We start from the raw sequence: 20,773 nt of genomic DNA, 5'->3' as shown, positions 1-20,773 counted from the left end.
CTTGAATGGATAAAAAATTTACTAAGCTCCCCCGCGACAAAATGATATACACAATGAAGTATAAGACCCGAAAAGTCGTGAAAATTTTGACGTTATCACGAAAAATGACTTTCTGAACCGCCAAGACTTGATGGAATCATTATTTTGCTGTTCATGAAAAAAAATATGAGCGTTGAAAAATCCAAAACTGTTCACCGGCCCTCAATGTAGTAAACTTTTCTGAATATTGGGCAGAAACTGTCACTTGCTAAAAGACAGGGGTTGAAATGGTAATTCTGCATCAATATACCTCTGTATTTGTAACAAAAACTGGAAATGGTCCAAAAAAGCCAAACTGTGAAAACAACAGGGACCAAAAGTGTAATCATTAGTCATCTTCCCTATTTATATGAGATTGAACGAACACTGCATCATACTCCAGTTGATCTTTCAACGATGACTCAAACTAGACGCGAAACCTTGAAATTGGCACATATAAACATCGACTCCAATAGGTTCACTCCGAGCACAAGCAACCGAAACCAAGTTCGGTCCAGGTTCATTGAACCGAAACCATGTTCGCTCTGAGCACATGCTCTCTTTCGGTTCATCCTCCGTTCGCTCCAACCATTAACAAGCGAACCCAAGTTCGTTGTTCCAGGTTCGATCCAAGATCATCAGCATTTACCCCAAGGCGAATCCACTCATAGGTTCGCTTAATGTCCTCACTCTGCATTCACTCTTAATCAATTGATAACAAACCCGATGCGAATCCATGACAACGAACGTTCGTGAAAAAGGAGTGTGAGCCCAGACTGACGAGCTCCGATTGTTCGTAGGTGGCAATTCCGATCGTTCTCAGGTGAATCAAACTCAATATCTCAATTTTGACTTTTATGGTTTGACCATACAAAACAATGTCAATTAATTCCGAGACCTGAGTTCTGATTCCGAGTACCAGTCATTACAATACGAATCCTCAAACATCTATTCCGATTGCGAATCCAATTTATTCTGATTGTTCTAAGCACCGATTGGAAGACTCACTTGGCGATGCCAACTTGACTTCAAATAAACTCCGAACACAATGAATACTAAACTTAGTATCACGATAAGCAACAGAGAATTCGATTGCTATAGCAACACGATTCATTCCGATTAGAAAGCCATCATCGATTCGGAAGACGATAAACAACAAACCTCACAACTTATATTAATTTTCAGATAAACAATTGACATGTTCTTCATCAGATCTTCATCTCAAATAAAATTTCCAGAAAATTTAGTCCACAAATTAAATCATAACTGGAGACACGATAAACTTATACTCATCCAGTTAGATTTTCATCACAAATCAACAAAATTTTCATCAACATCAATCGTATTAGAATCGATTACAAGAGTCGATAAGATTAAATTAAGATTCATGATATAATTGAATCACGAAATCGATTTGATAAAGCAAATAAGATTCATAAGCTGGAACAAAAACATTAGATGATCTGGATACAAAAATCGAGTGATAAAATCGAACAAGAGAATTTTTGAATCTGAAGTTTCATTGAGACCTGATAATGTATGTTCCAAACAATGAACAGTAGCGAAAAAAATGGGCTTAAGAACAAAAAGAGATCGGCTGAATAAATATGGATCAAAACAATTGGGCCAAAACAATCAAAACAATAAAATCGATATTGGATCAAAGAATTGATCAAATTTAATCAGAACATGAAAAACAGATTCGAATCGGACAAAAAGAAAACTACCCAGATGAACAGTATAATAAAACCTTAAATCTTCAAGAATAGTAACATGAACAGAATTTTGATTCCAAAACGCCAAAACACCAACAATCTTCAATAACTTGTGCAGAAAATCATCAAATCAAGAACCGATACTTCAAAAATCAATAGATCTTTAAACACCCGCTCTGATGCCACTTGTTGGGATTAAAACCCTAATTGAGATTTGATGAACAAGATGCGGAAAATAAGAAAAAACTCAAATATGAATATTATGTCGAATGATCACTCGATTTATTCAAATATGAGGAATAAATTACACTTTCAGCATAGACTAAAGAATCTAACACTACATAAGAAACCTCATGTGGCGGCTACATTTTGTCTCACTCTTAACCCTAATTGTGAATAATACATGACTATTTATAGGGAAAAGACAAGTCTTGGGCTTTTAACCTAGAATTCATCAAAGGGGTCCATTGCCACCATCCATGGAGTGCTTTGAAACCCTACAAAATTTTGATTAAAAGTTTAATTTGGATGTATATTTAAATTCTAAACCCTAATGTTTTTAAATGTTTCCAAACTTGCCTTCAAGTTTAGGAATGTTAAATTCTAAAACCCTAGTGATGTTTTGAAAAGATCAAATCACACCCTTATGGTTTTATTAATTAATTAGGGTGTATAATTATAAGAGGTTTAATAAATCCATAAAAGTTTTGGTTTGCTATTTAATTGAATTAAAAGTATAATTATTAAGTTTGACCACCTAGTATTTTAAAAATGTAAAAAACACCCTATACTATATATAACATTAAAAGTCTAACATTATATATATATATATATATATATATATATATATATATATATATATATATATATATATATATATATGTATGAGTAAAAGTCAGTCTTACCGTTAGTAGGCCTCATTCACGAAGCTGGTCTATAAGGGGTGTTTAAGGAAATTGCCTATAAAATGGCGATTGAATGGGTATCCACTCTTACCCACCGCACTCTTGACTAGTGCAGGGTCGTTAGCCGAACGGGTAGGATAGGACATAAACTTTCCATTATAAGTATAATGAAGTACAAAAAGTAACTAAATGTTTTACAAATTCCCAATCTTAGTTACTTTAGGCAAAAGTGAATTGATGTAATTCCATGAAATTACACTTTGTGCCCTTGCGAAGACGTTGGTGGAGTGTGTGTGGTTAACCGTCACACTAAATGGTTGTAAGCAAAGGTGGCAAAGGGTGACTCAATTTTTTTCATAGTTCGGTGGAGCGTGTGTGGTTTACCGGCACATCGAATAGGTGACTATAACATGTAAGGGCACCATGTAAGTTTGCATGGTTATTCACTCCCGTTTTGTGATCATCGGTATCCCAGTCACAAACTAGAGGGGCATATCGAGATTTAAACGTGCCATTGAAATGTTCAATGAATCTCAAAAGATCTAGGAGTTTTCAAAGCATTTAAAACTTAATCGGTTTTTCGTTTTTCATGGTGGAAAATTAGTGAATCGTCATTCGGTTACCTTCAAATGTTCTGCAATTTGGGTTACGGCATCCCTCTCCTGAGTTGTGGAACATTGCGTTGGGTCCTAGCCTTAATATCTCATTTGGGTGATTTATTAAGGACTCAATCTATCAACTAACTTGAATTTATTTTTCTCCCGTTTTCTAGATGTCAACGTACGACAACTATGGTCTTCCCAAATCCCGTGGAACAAGCATTCCACATGAAGATCATATTCCACGATTCGATCGAGGAACAAGAAATAGTGCTTCACTTCCTCCACCTCCTCCAATTATTCTCCCTAACCCACAAGATCGAAGAATTGAAAGGTTCAATGTCACTAAAGCCCTATTGGAAATGAAACATGAAGATGGTAAACCCGTGTGTGCCCATGTTCTAGGAATGAAATCACACATCGATAGGTTGATAATGTTCGGTGCGTTATTCCCTGATAAGTTGGCTGTGAACTGGGTTTTGCAGTCACTCCCTGAATCATATAATGAGTTCAAAAGAAAGTATTATATGATGGATCATGACGAAAACCTCATTGACCTAACTTTCATGCTCATTGCTGCTGAATCAAAAATGATTTGGCAAAGCAATGGAGCATATTTGTTGGGAAAGTCAACCAACCATGCTTCCGAGGACGTTCTAGGAGAATCGACTTGCGTTTGCTGCCAAGAGAAAGGGCGTTGGATACAAGTCTTCTCTAAGAGCCTGAAGAGTCCAGAAGATGGGAGAGTCAAAGAGTATGGTTGTGCTTCAGGTAAAATCCACTATCTAACTCCATTAAGTTCCTATTCGTTGATTCTTAATACATGATGTGATAAGATTGCATTTGAATGTTTTGCAGGATCAGTGAAAAGAGAGGAAGCTTAATGGAAAAGCAAGATAAATCTAATCACGAAGAAATGGATCTCGATCACATGGATTTAAAGATTAGATTTTCAGCTTAGAAAGTTATGATAGAGTTGTTATGAATTTTTCTACATAGTTTTCAGTTGATTTTGCATTGTAAGGACAAATGTCTTCCCTTGCTTTTATGAATAAAATAAATTTTTGATTTGACTTATTTATTTATTTATTTATTTCCTTGCAATGAAATCGTTATGAAAAATTGATGTTCGTTTATTTCTACAACGAGTGGATGTGACTCTTAATTATGATAATTGTGGAAATGTCAAGAATTTAACAAATAGGGAGAGTTTCTCATCGCCAAAGTTTCAATTGGACAGAAACTTGGAATCATGCAACTTGGTTGCACAATGAATGAGAAATTTCATATTTGGAAATTAGACTAATTCATTGACAATGTGTCAAGTGAAGGACTAGGAGATCGAGTACACAAAGTTGTGTGTTGATCAAGTCCACCACAAGGGTAACAAAGATATTCGTCATGATTTACTAAAGGATTAGTAAATATGATTATACTTATAAGATTAAGTGTAATTCTGAATTGATTGAAAAATGTTTAAATCAAAAGCAAAACGAATAAAGAATCAAGTAGGCAAAAATATAAAAGTTTCTCTATTCTAAGAAGAAGGGAGATTACCTTTTATACTTTATGATATGTCTTAATGATTAAGAACCATATTTCAATTGATCCTCTAAATAAGTCTTAGTACAAGTGTATGTATAAGAAGAGGAATCAAGAATTGAAGAAATGGTTAAATCAAGAAGTCAATCATACTTCATTCCAAAACAAGTCTTAGAGTTAAAATTGTAATATTGAGTGACAAGTCTTAAGAAGGTTTATAACATTCATCAAATGTAGAATTTGGAAAAAGGCTTTCCTATTCTCGCACATTTGAAATTGGAAAGTTGTGATTTCTTGGATAAGACAAAGACCAACTAGGACCAATTTTATGAAATGTTTTGTCTTGATAAAGGCTACACTAACTCTTGAATATTTGTTTGTCAAGAAATGTTTATTGACAAGAGAATCTTATATGTCAAGGAGTCAGTGGGAGTCTTAATGGTATTGAAAGGTTTCAAGAACAAATCAAGAATAAACCTTATCGATCATCACTAGCACACGAGTAGAGGTTTACAACCTATCGTGTTGACATTACGTTGTTTCTGTGCCGTTCCAATTGAGTTAATTATGCATGTGAGCCCTATGAGTTCTCATTTGAATGCATAAAAGGCAAGGACCTTGATCAATTGAAAGTACATTGATAGGAAAGGGTGAGCTGCTTAACTACTTGGAAGACATGGTGGGTAGCCGTGTTACCATAAGGCAAGAAATCAAGATTGTGAGGGTTCGGTCCATATGAGTTCGGATTTGTCGCAAACTTTGGTTTTGACAAATTCACATGGATAGGAACACATACACCATTAAAATCTAAGTGTCATAAGATTCCATCCTCATGAAAATGACTGTGAGGAAATGCTTTCACTAAGGAAGATTTTAAGAAGATAGTGATTGTGAAAATTGTATTCTCGAATTCGATTATGGTTACGGTATCCCTTTCCATAATTCGAATTATGAGATTTGGCAATTAGTCTAAAGTGTTTAAGACACACATATAAACTATCTAAGACAAAGGTGTATAAGTTTAAGAAGCCTTGATAAAAGATTATCAAAGCATTGGGTATTATAAATATGAACTTAAAGAAATTTCAATAGGCATTGTTTTTTTCTGAAAGTTAAGTTGTTTTTGAATACATGTCAAAGCTGGTGGGAGCATAAGTGTTATGTTTGTAATAATCATCGTGATAGTGGGAGCATAAATGTTATGATTGCATGATTATTAAGGAAAGTATTGCATGTTAGCAATATTAATTATAGAAAACAAGAGTGATACTTTGCAAAGTTGTAAGGGTTGAATTGTTGTTTTGCTATAATTACGGGAGATAATATTATGCTTCATTTCAAATCTAAAGGCTTACGTTGTGGAATGTTAATAAACTTAGTCAAGGATACATAGTGTGTTCTTAAATTTCAAAATGATTACGGCATTCCAGTTCACAGTTCGAATTATAAGAACGTAGCACATAAAACATTATGGCAGAAGATTGATAAAGTATCAAATCTTTATATAAGACATTATGCGTCGTGTCCCATACGCTTCGGGTATAGGATCGATTGCAAATGCTATAAGATTTGACAGTTCTAAAATTTTCCAAATGTCTAGCGCATTTAGTGGGAAAAGAACAAGAATCGGCTTTGACTAAGATAATTAAACAACTATCAAAGGACGATTCAAAGCTCACTGAGGATTGGTTGCTTGTGCATAGTTGGAAGTATAGTATTGGATGGACCATATCGACATTATTATGAATAGATAAGATTCTATTAAGAATGACTTGTCATATGGAAAATATGGAAACATTTCCATATTGGGAATTGGATATTGAGAATCAGTGTCTAGATTAGAAACTTTTATGCAAAAGGATGTTCAAAGGAATGTACTTTGAGTGAGAGATATCATATCTAAGGAATTGTCTTGTAACAATCTCTGATAGAGGAATTTGTAATTTCATTGGTAACAGTCATTGTGACTTTAGTGCAGTGATATTGCGAAAGGATCATTGCATAAAATGTTAGAATCTAACATATTCCATAAGTGGCAAAAATTTGATATTATTTCACTTATGAAAAAAGATTAGGAGTTGTGAAATGAGTATCATTGGAAATGTGTTCATTTGATCTATTTCACAAAGTAAGAACCATAGGTAAGCATTTTGTGCATTCTAAGAACATGGGACAAGTGTAGTAATAATTCAAGTAAGAAGTTGATTACCCGAAACAACAAATAATGAGTAATCGATATGGTGATAAATAAAAGATGTTTTATTTATACTCAAAGGTTTGAGGCCATATGGTATTAGTATTATTCATGTGTTTCACTTTGCATGTTTTGACTTCCTAAATAATTTAATTGGTTGAGAACAGTCAAATTATTCAAACGGGCCACAGTCGTTCATTTGTTGGAAGTAGATATGAATGAAGACTGTCGTGAATTGGTGTGTGGATTGTCTAAAGAGAATTAGACATAAGCAAATGTTTGCTGCAACGTTCATGAGTGCTTATGAATATGATTTGAGCATTGGATTAAACCCATGCTCAGTTGGATCATTTCATGGATTTTATCACGAGTGATTGGTGAGATGATAACATCTTATATTCTTGAAACCAAGATGTGTGAGTTGTATCTTGTGAGTCGGTTGCACATTGATAATATGTAAACGCACCAGTAACTTGGTGTTATAAAATATATTGTTGTGTGTGATTCGGTGAGTGAGTGCAAGCGAGCATTGAGTCAAAGTTTATCTGTTCCTTTTATTCAAAGTTGGATAAAAGCGATATCTGTGGGCCCCCCGATGATTTAGTGATGGCACCTAAGTGCTTGGCCAAGCCGGGACTAAATTGATGTGTTCAATTGTCATCTGTTGTCAGTCATCATAAATCTGAATTCGGGAAACAACACATAGACAGAGAGAATGATTTAGATCCATGTCTCAGTCCATATGATATCTAGAATGGAGGAATATATGATCCCTTATCTTAAGGACACGCGTATCTGATAACGGCTTTGGAAAGCTACGATTGCAGATCAGGATCTGAAGTCATACGCAGAATAGTTATTAGACTTATCCAAGTGGGAGACTGTTGGATTAGTGTCTAAGTCCATAACTATTTTGGTATGTACTTGACCCGATGGTGCATGATCCTTTTGGGTTGCCTTCACCAAAGCAACTTGATAGGATGAATTATGGAGAGAAAGGATAAAATATGATTTATTATGAGAATAATATATTAAAGGAGAAATCATATTGTTTAATTAATATTAGCCAAGAATTAATAAGAATTAAGTTTGTGACTAAAAGACATTAATTAAACTTAAGGGACTGGAACTGTCAATTGTATGATAGTTGAATATTGAGCTAATGGACTCCATATTAAAGGGGTGGACAGATTCTATAGGAAAACCCATTAGAAATCGTCCAAGGCCTTTAAGGAAGGAGTCCATGGGTTGCTTAGGGCTTAAGCATCCAAATTAGGGTTTCCTTGTTAGATAACACTAATAGCCTCTCTATTTAAAGGACCCTTATGGCTCAAAAACGTGGTGAACTGGTTGTCTAGGGTTTCCACATGTTTTGGGCAGCCTCCTTCTCTTCTTCTCTTCATCCTCTTGCTCTTGGTGTTTGTGAACCATTAGAGGAGTGACATTTGTCACTCTAAGCTTTCTAAAGTCAATACAAGAAGGATTTGAGATTATTATTGCTACATAACAATCAATGTATGATCTAAAACCTAATTTATATGTTATCTTGATTATCGTATACTATATCTAGGGTTTATAGACTTGGATGAATTGCATGTACAATAGAGAAACCTAGATCCAACCATTAGGGTTTGTATGAGCACATAGGATGTTCTTATGGCTAAAACCCATCAGCGATATATTTTGTCAACAATATTTTCGGGGTTAAAAAATAAAGTTTTATCAATTACCTATAGCGACGACTTGTCATCGACAAACCTTTAGCGACGACTTGTCATCGCCATATGTTTAATCTATTACGATGACCTGTTGTCGCTATAGGTTTTTAACATCACCCAACGACTTATCTATAGCGACGACTTGTCGTCGGGATAGGTACTATTTGTTTTTTTTGTTTTTGTTTTTGTTTTTTTTTTCTGTTTTACAAATTTAGTACATTACAATTCCTGCATTTGTAACAAATCTAAAACAAGTAAATGAACATTGTATATATACAATTTCAATTTCATATGTACCTAAACAAATTACAATTTCTTACAATATTTTCAACACAATTTTAATTTCATAAAACAATAAACAACTAAATTAACATTTTATACAAATATACAACTTCAATTTCACAACAAGCTAAACAAACAAACATACATATACTAAACAAACAATACAATCATACACGTAGCACACAAACAACACAATCCAACAAATACCAAAGAAACAATCTCATAGTCATACAATGATTCCAATTTCATATAAACTTATACATATATACAATCACAATTTCAAAAAAAATTATAAATAAAAATACTAACCTGTTTTTTTCTTTTTGCTTTGATGGCAGGATTCCAATTGTCAATTTTGATGGGTATCCTCGGTGGTCGCTGCTGGTTACCAAAAATACACGAAATCAGGAAAGGAAAAAAAAACACGATATGAACAAAACGCCAAAACCGATCAACACTTACATGATGTAGCAGTGAAGGAGAGAAGGCTGAAGGTGGTGAATCGGAGGTGGACTAGCCTGTGGGGATGACTGAAAATGGTGGAAGCCGGTGGTGAACCAATTGGAATAAATAACATAAAAAAAACTCCAAATTAGGGGTAAAAATCTTCACCACACAGCAACAAAGAGAGAAATTAGGTAGAAGAGATAGTACCTTACGCTAATCGTGTCGGCATAGGTCAATAGAGTAGTCGGTATAGATGTCGTCATGATAGATTCACCTATGCCGACGACAGGTCGTCGGGATATATTTTGTCAATAATATTTTCAGGGTTAATAAATAAAGCTTTATTAATTACCTATAGCGACGACTTGTCGTCGGCAAACCTTTAGCGACGACTTGTGGTCGCCACAAGTTTAATCTATTACGATGACCTATTGTCACTATAAGTTTCTAACAGGAGCCAACGACTTATCTATAGCAACGACTTGTTGTCGGGATAGGTACTGTTTGTTTTTTTTTGTGTTTTACAAATTTAGTACATTACAATTCCTGTATTTTTAAAAAATCCAAAACAAGTAAATTAACATTTTATATATACAATTTCAATTTCATATGTACCTAAACAAATTTGAATTTTTTATAATATTTTAAACACAATTTTAATTTCATACAACAATAAACAACTAAATTAACATTTTATACAAATATACAACTTCAATTTCACATCAACCTAAACAAACAAACATACATATACTAAATAAACAATACAATAATATACGTAGCAAACAAACAACACAATTAAACACATACCAAACAAACAATCCCATAGTCATACAATGATTCCAATTTCATATAAACTTATACATATATACAATCATAACTTCAAAAAAAAAATTATAAATAACAATATTAACCTGTTTTTTTCTTTTTGCTGTGATGGCAGGATTCCAATTGTCAATTTTGATGGGTATCCACGGTTGTGGCTGGTGGTTACCAAAAATACACCAAATCAGGAAAGGAAAAAAAACACGATATGAACAAAACACCAAAACCGATCAACACTTACATGATGTAGCAGTGAAGGAGAGAAGGCTGAAGGTGGTGAATCGGAGGTGGACTAGCCTGTGGGGATGGCTGAAAATGGTGGAAGCTGGTGGTGAACCAATTAGAATAAATAACATAAAAAAAACTCCAAATTAGGGGTAAAAATCTTCACCACACAGCAATAAAGAGAGAAATTGGGTAGAAGAGATAGTACCTTGCGCTAATCGTGTCGGCATAGGTCAATAGAGTCGTCGGCATAGATGTTGTCGTGATAGATTCACCTACGTCGACGACAAGTCGTCGGGATATATTTTGTCAATAATATTTTTGGGGTTAAAAAATAAAGTTTTATTAATTACCTATAGCGACGACTTGTCGTCGGCAAACCTTTAGCGACGACTTGTCGTCGCCACAGGTTTAATCTATTACGATGACCTGTTGTCGATATAAGTTTTTAACAGTTGCCAACGAGTTATCTATAGCGACGACTTGTTGTCGGGATAGGTACTGTTGGTTTTTTTTTTGTGTGTTTTACAAATTACTACATTACAATTCCTGTATTTTTAACAAATTTAAAACAATTAAATTAACATTGTATATATACAATTTCAATTTCATATGTACCTAAATAAATTTGAATTTCTTATAATATTTTAAACACAATTTTAATTTCATACAACAATAAACAACTAAATTAACATTTTATACAAATATACAACTTCAATTTCACATCAACCTAAAAAAACAAACATACATATACTAAATAAACAATACAATCATACAGGTAGCAAACAAACAACACAATCAAACACATACTTAATAAACAATCCCATAGTCATATAATGATTCAAATTTCATATAAACTTATACATATATACAATCATAATTTAAAAAAAATTATAAATAAAAATACTAACCTGTTTTCTTCTTTTTACTGTGATGGCAGGATTCCAATTGTCAATTTTGATGGGTATCCTCGGTTGTGGCTGGTGGTTTACCAAAAATACACCAAATCAGGAAAGGAAAAAAAAACACGATATGAACAAAACACCAAAACCGATCAACACTTACATGATGTAGCAGTGAAGGAGAGAAGGCCGAAGGTGGTCAACCGGAGGTGGACTAGCCTGTGGGGATGGCTGAAAATGGTGGAAGCCGGTGGTGAACCAATTGGAATAAATAACATAAAAAAAACTCCAAATTAAGGGTAAAAATCTTCACCACACAGCAATAAATAGAGAAATTGGGTAGAAGAGATAGTACTTTGCGCTAATCGTGTTGGCATAGGTCAATAGAGTCGTCGGTATAGATGTTGTCACGATATATTCACCTATGCCGACGACAGGTCGTCGGGATATATTTTGTCAATAATATTTTCGGGGTTAAAAAATAAAGTTTTATTAATTACCTATAGCGACGACTTGTTGTCGGGATAGGTACTGTTTGTTTTTTTTTGTTTTTTTTTTTTGTGTTTTACAAATTTAGTACATTACAATTCCTGTATTTTTAACAAATTCAAAACAAGTAAATTAACATTGTATATATACAATTTCAATTTCATATGTACCTAAACAAATTTCAATTTCTTATAATATTTTAAACAAAATTTTAATTTCATACAACAATAAACAACTAAATTAACATTTTGTACAAATATACAACTTCAATTTCACATCAACCTAAGCAAAACAAACACACATATACTAAATAAACAATACAATCATACACGTAGCAAACAAACAACACAATCAAACACATACCAAACAAACAATCTCATAGTCATTCAATGATTTCAATTTCATATAAACTTATACATATATACAATCATAGTTTCAAAAAAAAAATTATAAATAAAAATACTAACCTGTTTTTTTCTTTTTACTGTGATGGAAGGATTCCAGTTGTCAATTTTGATGGGTATCCTCGGGTTGTGGCTGGTGGTTACCAAAAATACACCAAATCAGGAAAGGAAAAAAAAAAACACGATATGAACAAAACACCAAAACTGATCAACACTTACATGATGTAGCAGTGTAGGAGAGAAGGCCGAAGGTGGTGAACCGGAGGTGGACTAGCCTGTGGGGATGGCTGAAAATGGTGGAAGCCGATGGTGAACCAATTGGAATAAATAACATAAAAAAAACTCCAAATTACGGGTAAAATTCTTCACCACACATCAATAAAGAGAGAAATTGGGTAGAAGAGATAGTACCTTACGCTAATCACCGGATTTTGGGAGTGTACCTTCGATTTCCGCCGATAGCGAGACAAAGAAAACAAAGCTGCGTCGTTGCGTGCAAATGAAACGCAGACTGTGGTCTTTTAGGTAAACCCCTATGCCGACGACATGTCGTCGGTATAGGGTTAAAATAAACGATGTCGTTTGCTTGTTTTTGCTGAAATAAAAAAAAAATGAAAAATAAAATATCTATGCCGACGTCAAGTCGTCGATATAGTGTTTTCACACGGATCGCCACGTGGATTATCGACGACAAGTCGTTGTATAGGTTCCGTAAAACTACGTCGTTTTGATAAACTGGACAAGCGAATATAAATAATTGGAAAATAGATTTATCGAACTCTATGCCGACAACTTGTCGTCGGCATAGGTTTTCAGCATACCGCATACTTTTTGGTCGTTCCCGCCAGAGGTTTCGAGACGACATGTCGTCAACATAAGTATCCTGGTCAAACGATTTTGGTCAATGTTGGCAAAACGTGCGGCGACGACTAGTCGTTGGCATAGGGGGAGTTGTAGCGACGACTTTTGTCGTCGGTATAGGTGTCGTCACCATAGCCATATATTCCTGGAGTGAAGCCATCAGCTTTAATCGATCCATTGATTAGCTGGACAGTTACTTTCGTTATTTTATATATTCTGCTACAAGTTGTTCTCGAATTCTTTATAACTTGTTGGGATGTTGCGATGGTAATGCATTAGGTTAATGATTGAAGAATGCATGTTCCTAATGCAAAGTCAACTATTTTGTGCCTTTTGATTGTCTTTACTTTTAACATGAGTTGTTGTAAACATTAGACGATGGCTAACTTTGACATCTATAGTACATGTTTGGTAGATATTATAAGAAATGTCGGGACCCTAGCAAATATTACCATTGTTAAAATGACCGTTAATATCTTATCTGTATCATTTAGAAACGGCTTGATTGTGTTAATTCATTAAAGTCAACCATATTTGTTTTTATTAATTTTCCATAAGATGCAAATTCATGCCATGTGGTGACAACAACATTTTGATGCTGTTCAAATTATTGGGTTTCCCAAATAGACTATATAATGAGCCTTGATATGGTTTACATTCCAAATATCCGACAAATAAGTTTAAGTTGTGTGAAAGTCTTTCCAGTTCAAAATGGCTGGTGGAATGAACTTATTCGGGATTTTCATGCTTCAATTAATGGTCCTAGCACTGTTTTCTTTACATGCAGAAGGTCAAGGGTTGAAAGTAGGGTTCTATAAGAAATCATGCCCTCAAGCGGAGGTGATAGTATCTAAGGTTATCAGCGATGTTATGGCTGTAGCACCATCTCTATCTGGCCCTCTTTTGAGAATGCACTTCCACGATTGCTTCATTAGGGTTCGTAATAGCATACTCTAGCACAAGATGTTAATACCTTTCTTTTTGCATCGTAATTTACTTTCTTAATTAAACTACTAATATAATTGTATGCCTCTCTTGTTCATAGGGTTGTGATGGATCTGTGCTACTGGATTCTCCAACGAATCAGTCCGAGAAATTTTCACCACCAAATCTAAGCTTAAGAGGGTTCAACATTATCGATAGGGTGAAGCTGGCGTTAGAAAAGGCCTGCCCAGATGTGGTTTCATGTGCTGACATTGTTGCATTAGTTGCCAGAGACGTTACAGTGGCGGTATATATTATTCTTCTCCCAAATCTTATTTTCGGAAATGACTTTTCATTTCAAGTTGCACGATAACCAATTGTGTTTCCTTTTTGTTTTTTCACTTGTTGACAGACTAAGGGACCATATTGGGAGGTTGAAACAGGCCGAAGAGATGGAAATGTGTCTTTATTCATTGATCCCATAACCCCAGTGACAGGCTTACCATCATTTGCCTCAAACATCAGTGTTTTGAAACAATCGTGGGCATTACGGGGCCTAAACACAAAAGACCTTGTTGTTCTCTCAGGTACATTCTTCTCAATTCCATACGTGAAAAAATTTGTTTTAACAAGTATCTATCACGACAATGCCAGCTATGTATTTTAAAAGTTAAAATCGAATCCAGCTGTAACGCATTATTTAATAATCCTTATACATTTGGATTATTGATTATTTATAGGAGGGCACACCATAGGGATATCTCATTGTTCGTCATTTGATAGCCGCCTCTACAACTTCACCGGTAAAGGGGATACAGACCCCACCATGGACCCTAACTACATTGCAAGATTGAAGTTAAAGTGCAAACCAAACGATCTAACCACTTTTGCTGAGTTAGACCCAGGAAGCTTCAAGACATTCGATGACTCCTATTTCAAATTAGTGACAAAGAGGAGGGGACTTCTTCAATCAGATGCAGCCTTACTCGATGACCCAGAGACTAGAGCTTACATGATTCAAGCTACTAGCGAGGGTTCCACATTCTTCAAGGACTTTGGTGTCTCTATGGTTAACATGGGCAGGATTGGGGTCCTTACAGGTTCTCAAGGTGAAGTTCGGAAAGTATGCACCAAAAGTAACTAGCCCTGATTTTATACTAAACCAAAATAATACCTAAAAATATGTTGGCCGATATACGTTTGCATGTTGATTTAATCTCATGCGTAAGATTGATTAGTGAATAACAGACATCCATCAAAGAGTGTGCCACGAGTTTCATCCCGTACACGTGATTTTCCCGGTATGCCATTCTATATAGACAAGAGTTTACTTTGTCACATTTCTTGTAACTATGTATTCAATTAAAGTTTTCAACGTTTTTTTCTCCATTAATTATGTGTATTATTCTTTATTTGGTGCTTTTCTAATTACATCTATAGACATCCATCAAAGAGTGTATTACCCTTATAACGTTTGTATTTGTTCTTGCTAATGGAAGGGTTGCATAAATATTTAATAGACAGATGTCTTCAATAATTAGACAAAGTAACATATGTATTATAAATTTAAGTAAATATCAATTCGATATACTTACTGTGTCTTTCTTCACACTTTCTTGATGACATGATTTTACAAAATGGGGAGGTTAGTAGCAAGTGGAAGTACATTCCAGGTAAAATTAATATCCTGAGATGGCCTCCGTAACACTACGATAAATAAGATTTTAGAGGCGATAGGTTGACGATACTGAGTCGCCGTTGTTTCCCGTCGTTAAGAGCTTTTTGTCGCCTCTATTATATCACCAGTATTACCTTTTGTCTCGGCTAAAGCCTTCACCACTAAAGCCTTTTTATTTTTAATTTTCTAAAATTACAGGAACTATAATTAAATGTAAATTGCAGTCTCAAATTCTATAAAAACGCTATCTAATTTGATGAACTGCATGCAGAATCGATACCATCATACAAAATCCATATATATATATATATATATATGTGTGTATATATATATATATATATATATATATATATATATATATATATATATATATATATATATATATATATATATATATATATATATATATATATATATATAAAAGGTTCAATAGAGAACCATAATTAACCAACAAGAAATAGAGGAACCAGTTTTTTTTTCAAGTTTTAAAATTATTTTTTATCGAAAAAAAAAACTAAATATACAGAAATTCATAATTTTTTATCTTTTTTTCAATGATATCTAACTCGAAGAAAAAATAAAAAATTTCGTCAAATTCACAATGTGAATCTTTGAAAATTCACAATGTGAATTCGGATTCATACGGTGAATCCGAAAAATATTTTTCACATTCAAATATTAATATATGAATTTAGATATTTTTAGATTTTCTTTTATAAAGAATAAGCTTTAGAACTTGAAAAAAGGATTTGGTTCCTTGAAGAACCAATAATTATGGTTCTCTATTGAACTTTCATATATATATATATATATATATATATATATATATATATATATATATATATATATATATATATATATATATATATATATATATCTAATATTTCTCTCCCGCATCAGTTCTATTACAAGTTATCGAACCTATGAATTTAGAAAAAAATACAGAAATAGACGAAAAATTGGAATGGATAAATAATCAAAAAATAATGTTTACCTATATCTCAATTGGTCAAATTCGAAGCACATATCTCCTTTCGATGAATGCCCAGAAAAATTGAAATAATGAATAATATTATTCAGATTTTGAGACGAAAGAACTCCTTTTCTATCATTATATAAAAATCTCTAATATTTCGAAAAAATTGAACTTACTATGAGTAGTCAGGGATAGAATAAATATATATATATATATATATATATATATATATATATATATATATATATATATATATATATATATATATATATATATATATATATGAATGAGTTTATGGAAAACAAATAACTAACGCAACATCTACCGCAACCAATAATCAAATGACATGTGCCCATTTCTTTCTTCACAAGTAATGTATTGTGGAAGTGATGTGTTGTCATGTTTTCATTGGTTCAAATATATATATATATATATATATATATATATATATATATATATATATATATATATATATATATATATATATATATCTTAGATTCTTTTGTTAGAAAAACATAAAAGATAACATAAAACATAATCTAGTCTCCTCCCCATTTCATGTTCGTCGTTCTGCTCATCACTACCCCAATATTGGTATCTTGTTGTGACAACGAGTGTGGTGTCTAGTTTACAAGTTTATGTAAGGATCTTAGTAATAATATCCACAGGATCAGTGTGGTGTCTACTTTACAGGTTTATGTACGTTTCTTAGTAATAATATCCATGGATCAGCCTACTACAAAATAAATATATACAAATTATCAAAGTAAAATAAACCAATGCATAAATTTTCGAAGAAACATAAACCGAAGTACAAATTATGAAAATAATTAAATACCAAAATGATAACAAAATGAAACTACTTGAAAAATACCAAAACTACCAATATACCAAACAACCATCAATATACCAAAAAACAAAATTATTTAACATAATCTAAACTTATTGCATACCAAAACAAACAACATACAAACGTCCAATTATCAAAACTTTCAAAAAACCAAATTACCAAGTTTTCATACTACTAAAATAAAATACTACACATCAAATTTTCAATTATCAAATATATCAAAATACCAAAATAAGAACATAAATCAAACTACTAAACCTCCGGTTACAATAAATTACAACAAATTATCAACCAACATCAAAATTACAAAACTAGTACGCATTAATCAATCTCTATATGAGTGTTTAAAATTAAAATATTTTGGTTTATATTCGTTTTACATCTTTTTGTAGTGATGATGGTTGCGAGGATCGACCCTCAAAACATTTTGAAGCTCCACTGGAAGGTTATTGTTCTATTCTGTAACGTCTCATTTTCACAACAAAAAATTTTCATTTTAATTAAGGTAAAATATCACAATTCTAAAATCCATGTTAAGAAAAATGATTTGTTCCAAATTACACTTGTTGAAAAATTAGAGTAATATAATAAACGTGGAATCCTCAATGGTACAGATGATTTTGTCCAGTCACGCATTTGCTTTCCCATAATCATAGATGGAACCTAAGAAAAAACATAAACAACTGGGTAAGCACAAAACTTAATGAATTCTCTAAAAATACTACACATAACAGAACATATACAAACATGCATATTAGGTCCACAGTCATTGGACCGGATTACCCCGAGTATGTTGCCTTATCACCTCAACCCAACCACTCTTCCCGAACCTCCGTGCTTATTGCTTACGGCTAGCCCACACCTTGTCTCTTGGACTATAACGCACAATATGACCACCTGAATCTCACCTACCACAATATGTCGATATATAAATAATCAAAATATAAAGTAAGCATATAAATACAGACAATTACCAATCATACAACTCACTAACGTCTATTAAACCCCTTACACCACACGGCTCTACTACGAGCAAGTCAAAAGATCAAGTAGACATAGAAATACATGAAACTACCAATCATATATTAGATTGGCTTACCGTACGTATGTGGGCCTACGACCTCAACCCAACCACTCGTAACTCGGACTTGCCCTCACAGTCAAACCAACATATAATCTTGAACCTCTGATAGCCACCATAATGAAATATACAACATAAAAGGTCAAACATCAAAACATTATGCTCATCACACGAGGCCTCAACATATTAGTTCCTTTGTAGCCTCAAGGTTCCTCCTGAATGACATTCGTATCATGTGCTTTTAGTAGTACGGGTCCATACTATCTTCCATACATATCCGTAATCGATTCAGAATTAATCCCAATGTCCTAAGTCACAACGCTAGAGCCCTCCTAGTTGTACTAACACCTAACTGATACTAAGACTGACAATTAACTTCCTAGGCATTCCTAATAAGATTGTTCTCACTCCTGCACCATTGTTTGCTTTGTGCATGCTTGTTTAATATAACACGGGGTTATATACATTGTCGAATAATTGATACTACCCTAAATCCACAAGCAAACAAGGAAAAGATATAAAGGCTAAGTAAATCATTCTAAGGCAATTTAATCATGACCATATACAACTATACAACATACACTTAGCAATTCTCGTAATCAAATAACATATAGGAACTTTCCCAGGCAATCTGGTGTTACATAAACTAGACAATACTATCATATAGGTTTTAAAAACCGTTATCGTCTAGCATGCTTTTCTAACAATCCACATATCAGCAAATTCAAATTCAACACATACAATATTATGTGTATTTTGGGAATCACTTCATGTTCAACCCCTCGCTAATTGTATAAATACCATCGTCTTGTAAAAATAATGTTATGTTAGAGGTCCACGTTCCAGATCCCAAGACAACAATCAATCAAGACCATGACAAAAGACCGAGCCTGTGTCTCTCACCCAACCATTTATTAAGATTTGTTAAAAAAATGTTTTGTGAAAATTACTCGAATCCTAGTTTGAGTTTTCATTCACACAAGTGCTCTTACAAATCCCTCAAACCACGGCTCTATTACCAACTTATAACGTCTCATTTTCACAAAAAAGGAATTACATTTGAACTATGTTAAAGCATCACAATTATAAAATCCATGTTAAGAAAACTGTTTGTCCCAAATTAAATTTGTTGAAATTTCAAAGAAATATAACAAATGTGGTATCCTCAATGTTGTTGATTAGTGTGTACAGTTACGCCTTCGCCTTCCTACAATCACCGCTGGAACCTGAGAAAAACATAAACCAATGGGTAAGCACAAAGTTAGTGAGTTCCCCCAAAATATCGCAGCCAATAGAACAAATACAAGCATGCATAGTGGGTCCACAGTCATTGGACTGGATTACCCTGGGTATGTTGCCTTACCAACTAAACACAAACTGTTCCTAAGCCTTTGTGCCTACGGCTTACAGCAAATTTGCACCTGGTCTCTTGGCCTACACTACATAACAGGACCGCCTCAACCTTGCCCACCACAATATGTTGAGATATATGATGGGTTTCGGGTATAAAAACAAACATGAAATAATCCCTAAGTTCACATGTAACCTACTTGGATTTGTGTTTTAACTGTTGAACATATAACTTTTAAATGCAAAACAAGAACCCTAAGGGACAAGGCTATTTTCGAAAATAAGTAACTAGGGTTTCAGAATCATACACCATTCAGTTGTTAAAGTAAACAGTTGGTAATCCTTAGATATTGATCTTCTTGGAGGCTTGGTACCATAATTATTGTGCCTCTAATGGAACCACACCTAAGAGCTAGCAAGAAGGAAACTATAGAAAGAGAGAGAGGAGAGATTATGTAATTTTCAGCCAAGTTTCTCCAGGAATAATGGTGGAAGAATTTAGGAGATTGAAGGCTCCTTTTATAGTTGAGGTAGCTTTGCCCCAAACCTAGGGTTTAAGGGAAAACCCTAGAATTCCCTTGCATAGGGCATAAGTAAATCCATAAACCTTAGCCAAGTCCCTTCGACGAAATCATTAGGGTTCCCTTTTGAATTTCGTCCACCTCCTCCAATGAGGTTCTAGAACGTTCCTTCCAACTATTTAATAACTGCAAACTAGTCTATGTACTTTATAATTAATAAAATTAACCGCAAAATCAATTCTAAGTAATTTCTGGCTAACTATTAATTAA

At 33.6% G+C, this 20,773-nt stretch overlaps 1 protein-coding gene across 1 annotated transcript; it reads left to right on the top strand.

Moving 5' to 3' along the window:
- The first annotated feature begins 13,794 nt into the window (after positions 1-13,794).
- Positions 13,795-15,436, top strand: LOC111892419 (peroxidase 27). Its single transcript, XM_023888464.3, has 4 exons — positions 13,795-14,059; positions 14,169-14,354; positions 14,460-14,634; positions 14,788-15,436. The coding sequence occupies exons 1-4, from the start codon at positions 13,835-13,837 to the stop codon at positions 15,189-15,191; spliced, it is 990 nt and encodes a 329-aa protein (XP_023744232.1). The 5' UTR covers positions 13,795-13,834; the 3' UTR covers positions 15,192-15,436.
- Positions 15,437-20,773: the final 5,337 nt, after the last annotated feature.

Source organism: Lactuca sativa, chromosome 1 (genome assembly GCF_002870075.4).
Source record: "Lactuca sativa cultivar Salinas chromosome 1, Lsat_Salinas_v11, whole genome shotgun sequence".
NCBI classification, from domain to species: Eukaryota; Viridiplantae; Streptophyta; class Magnoliopsida; order Asterales; family Asteraceae; genus Lactuca; species Lactuca sativa.
This window is presented reverse-complemented; position numbering and strand designations above follow the sequence as displayed.

Excerpts from the sequence above, each read along its gene's own strand:
- LOC111892419 (XM_023888464.3), top strand. The coding sequence starts at position 13,835 with ATGGCTGGTGGAATGAACTTATTCGGGATTTTCATGCTTCAATTAATG. Across the intron at positions 14,060-14,168 it reads TCCACGATTGCTTCATTAGG|GGTTGTGATGGATCTGTGCT; the intron begins GTTCGTAATAGC and ends TCTTGTTCATAG. Across the intron at positions 14,635-14,787 it reads AGACCTTGTTGTTCTCTCAG|GAGGGCACACCATAGGGATA; the intron begins GTACATTCTTCT and ends GATTATTTATAG.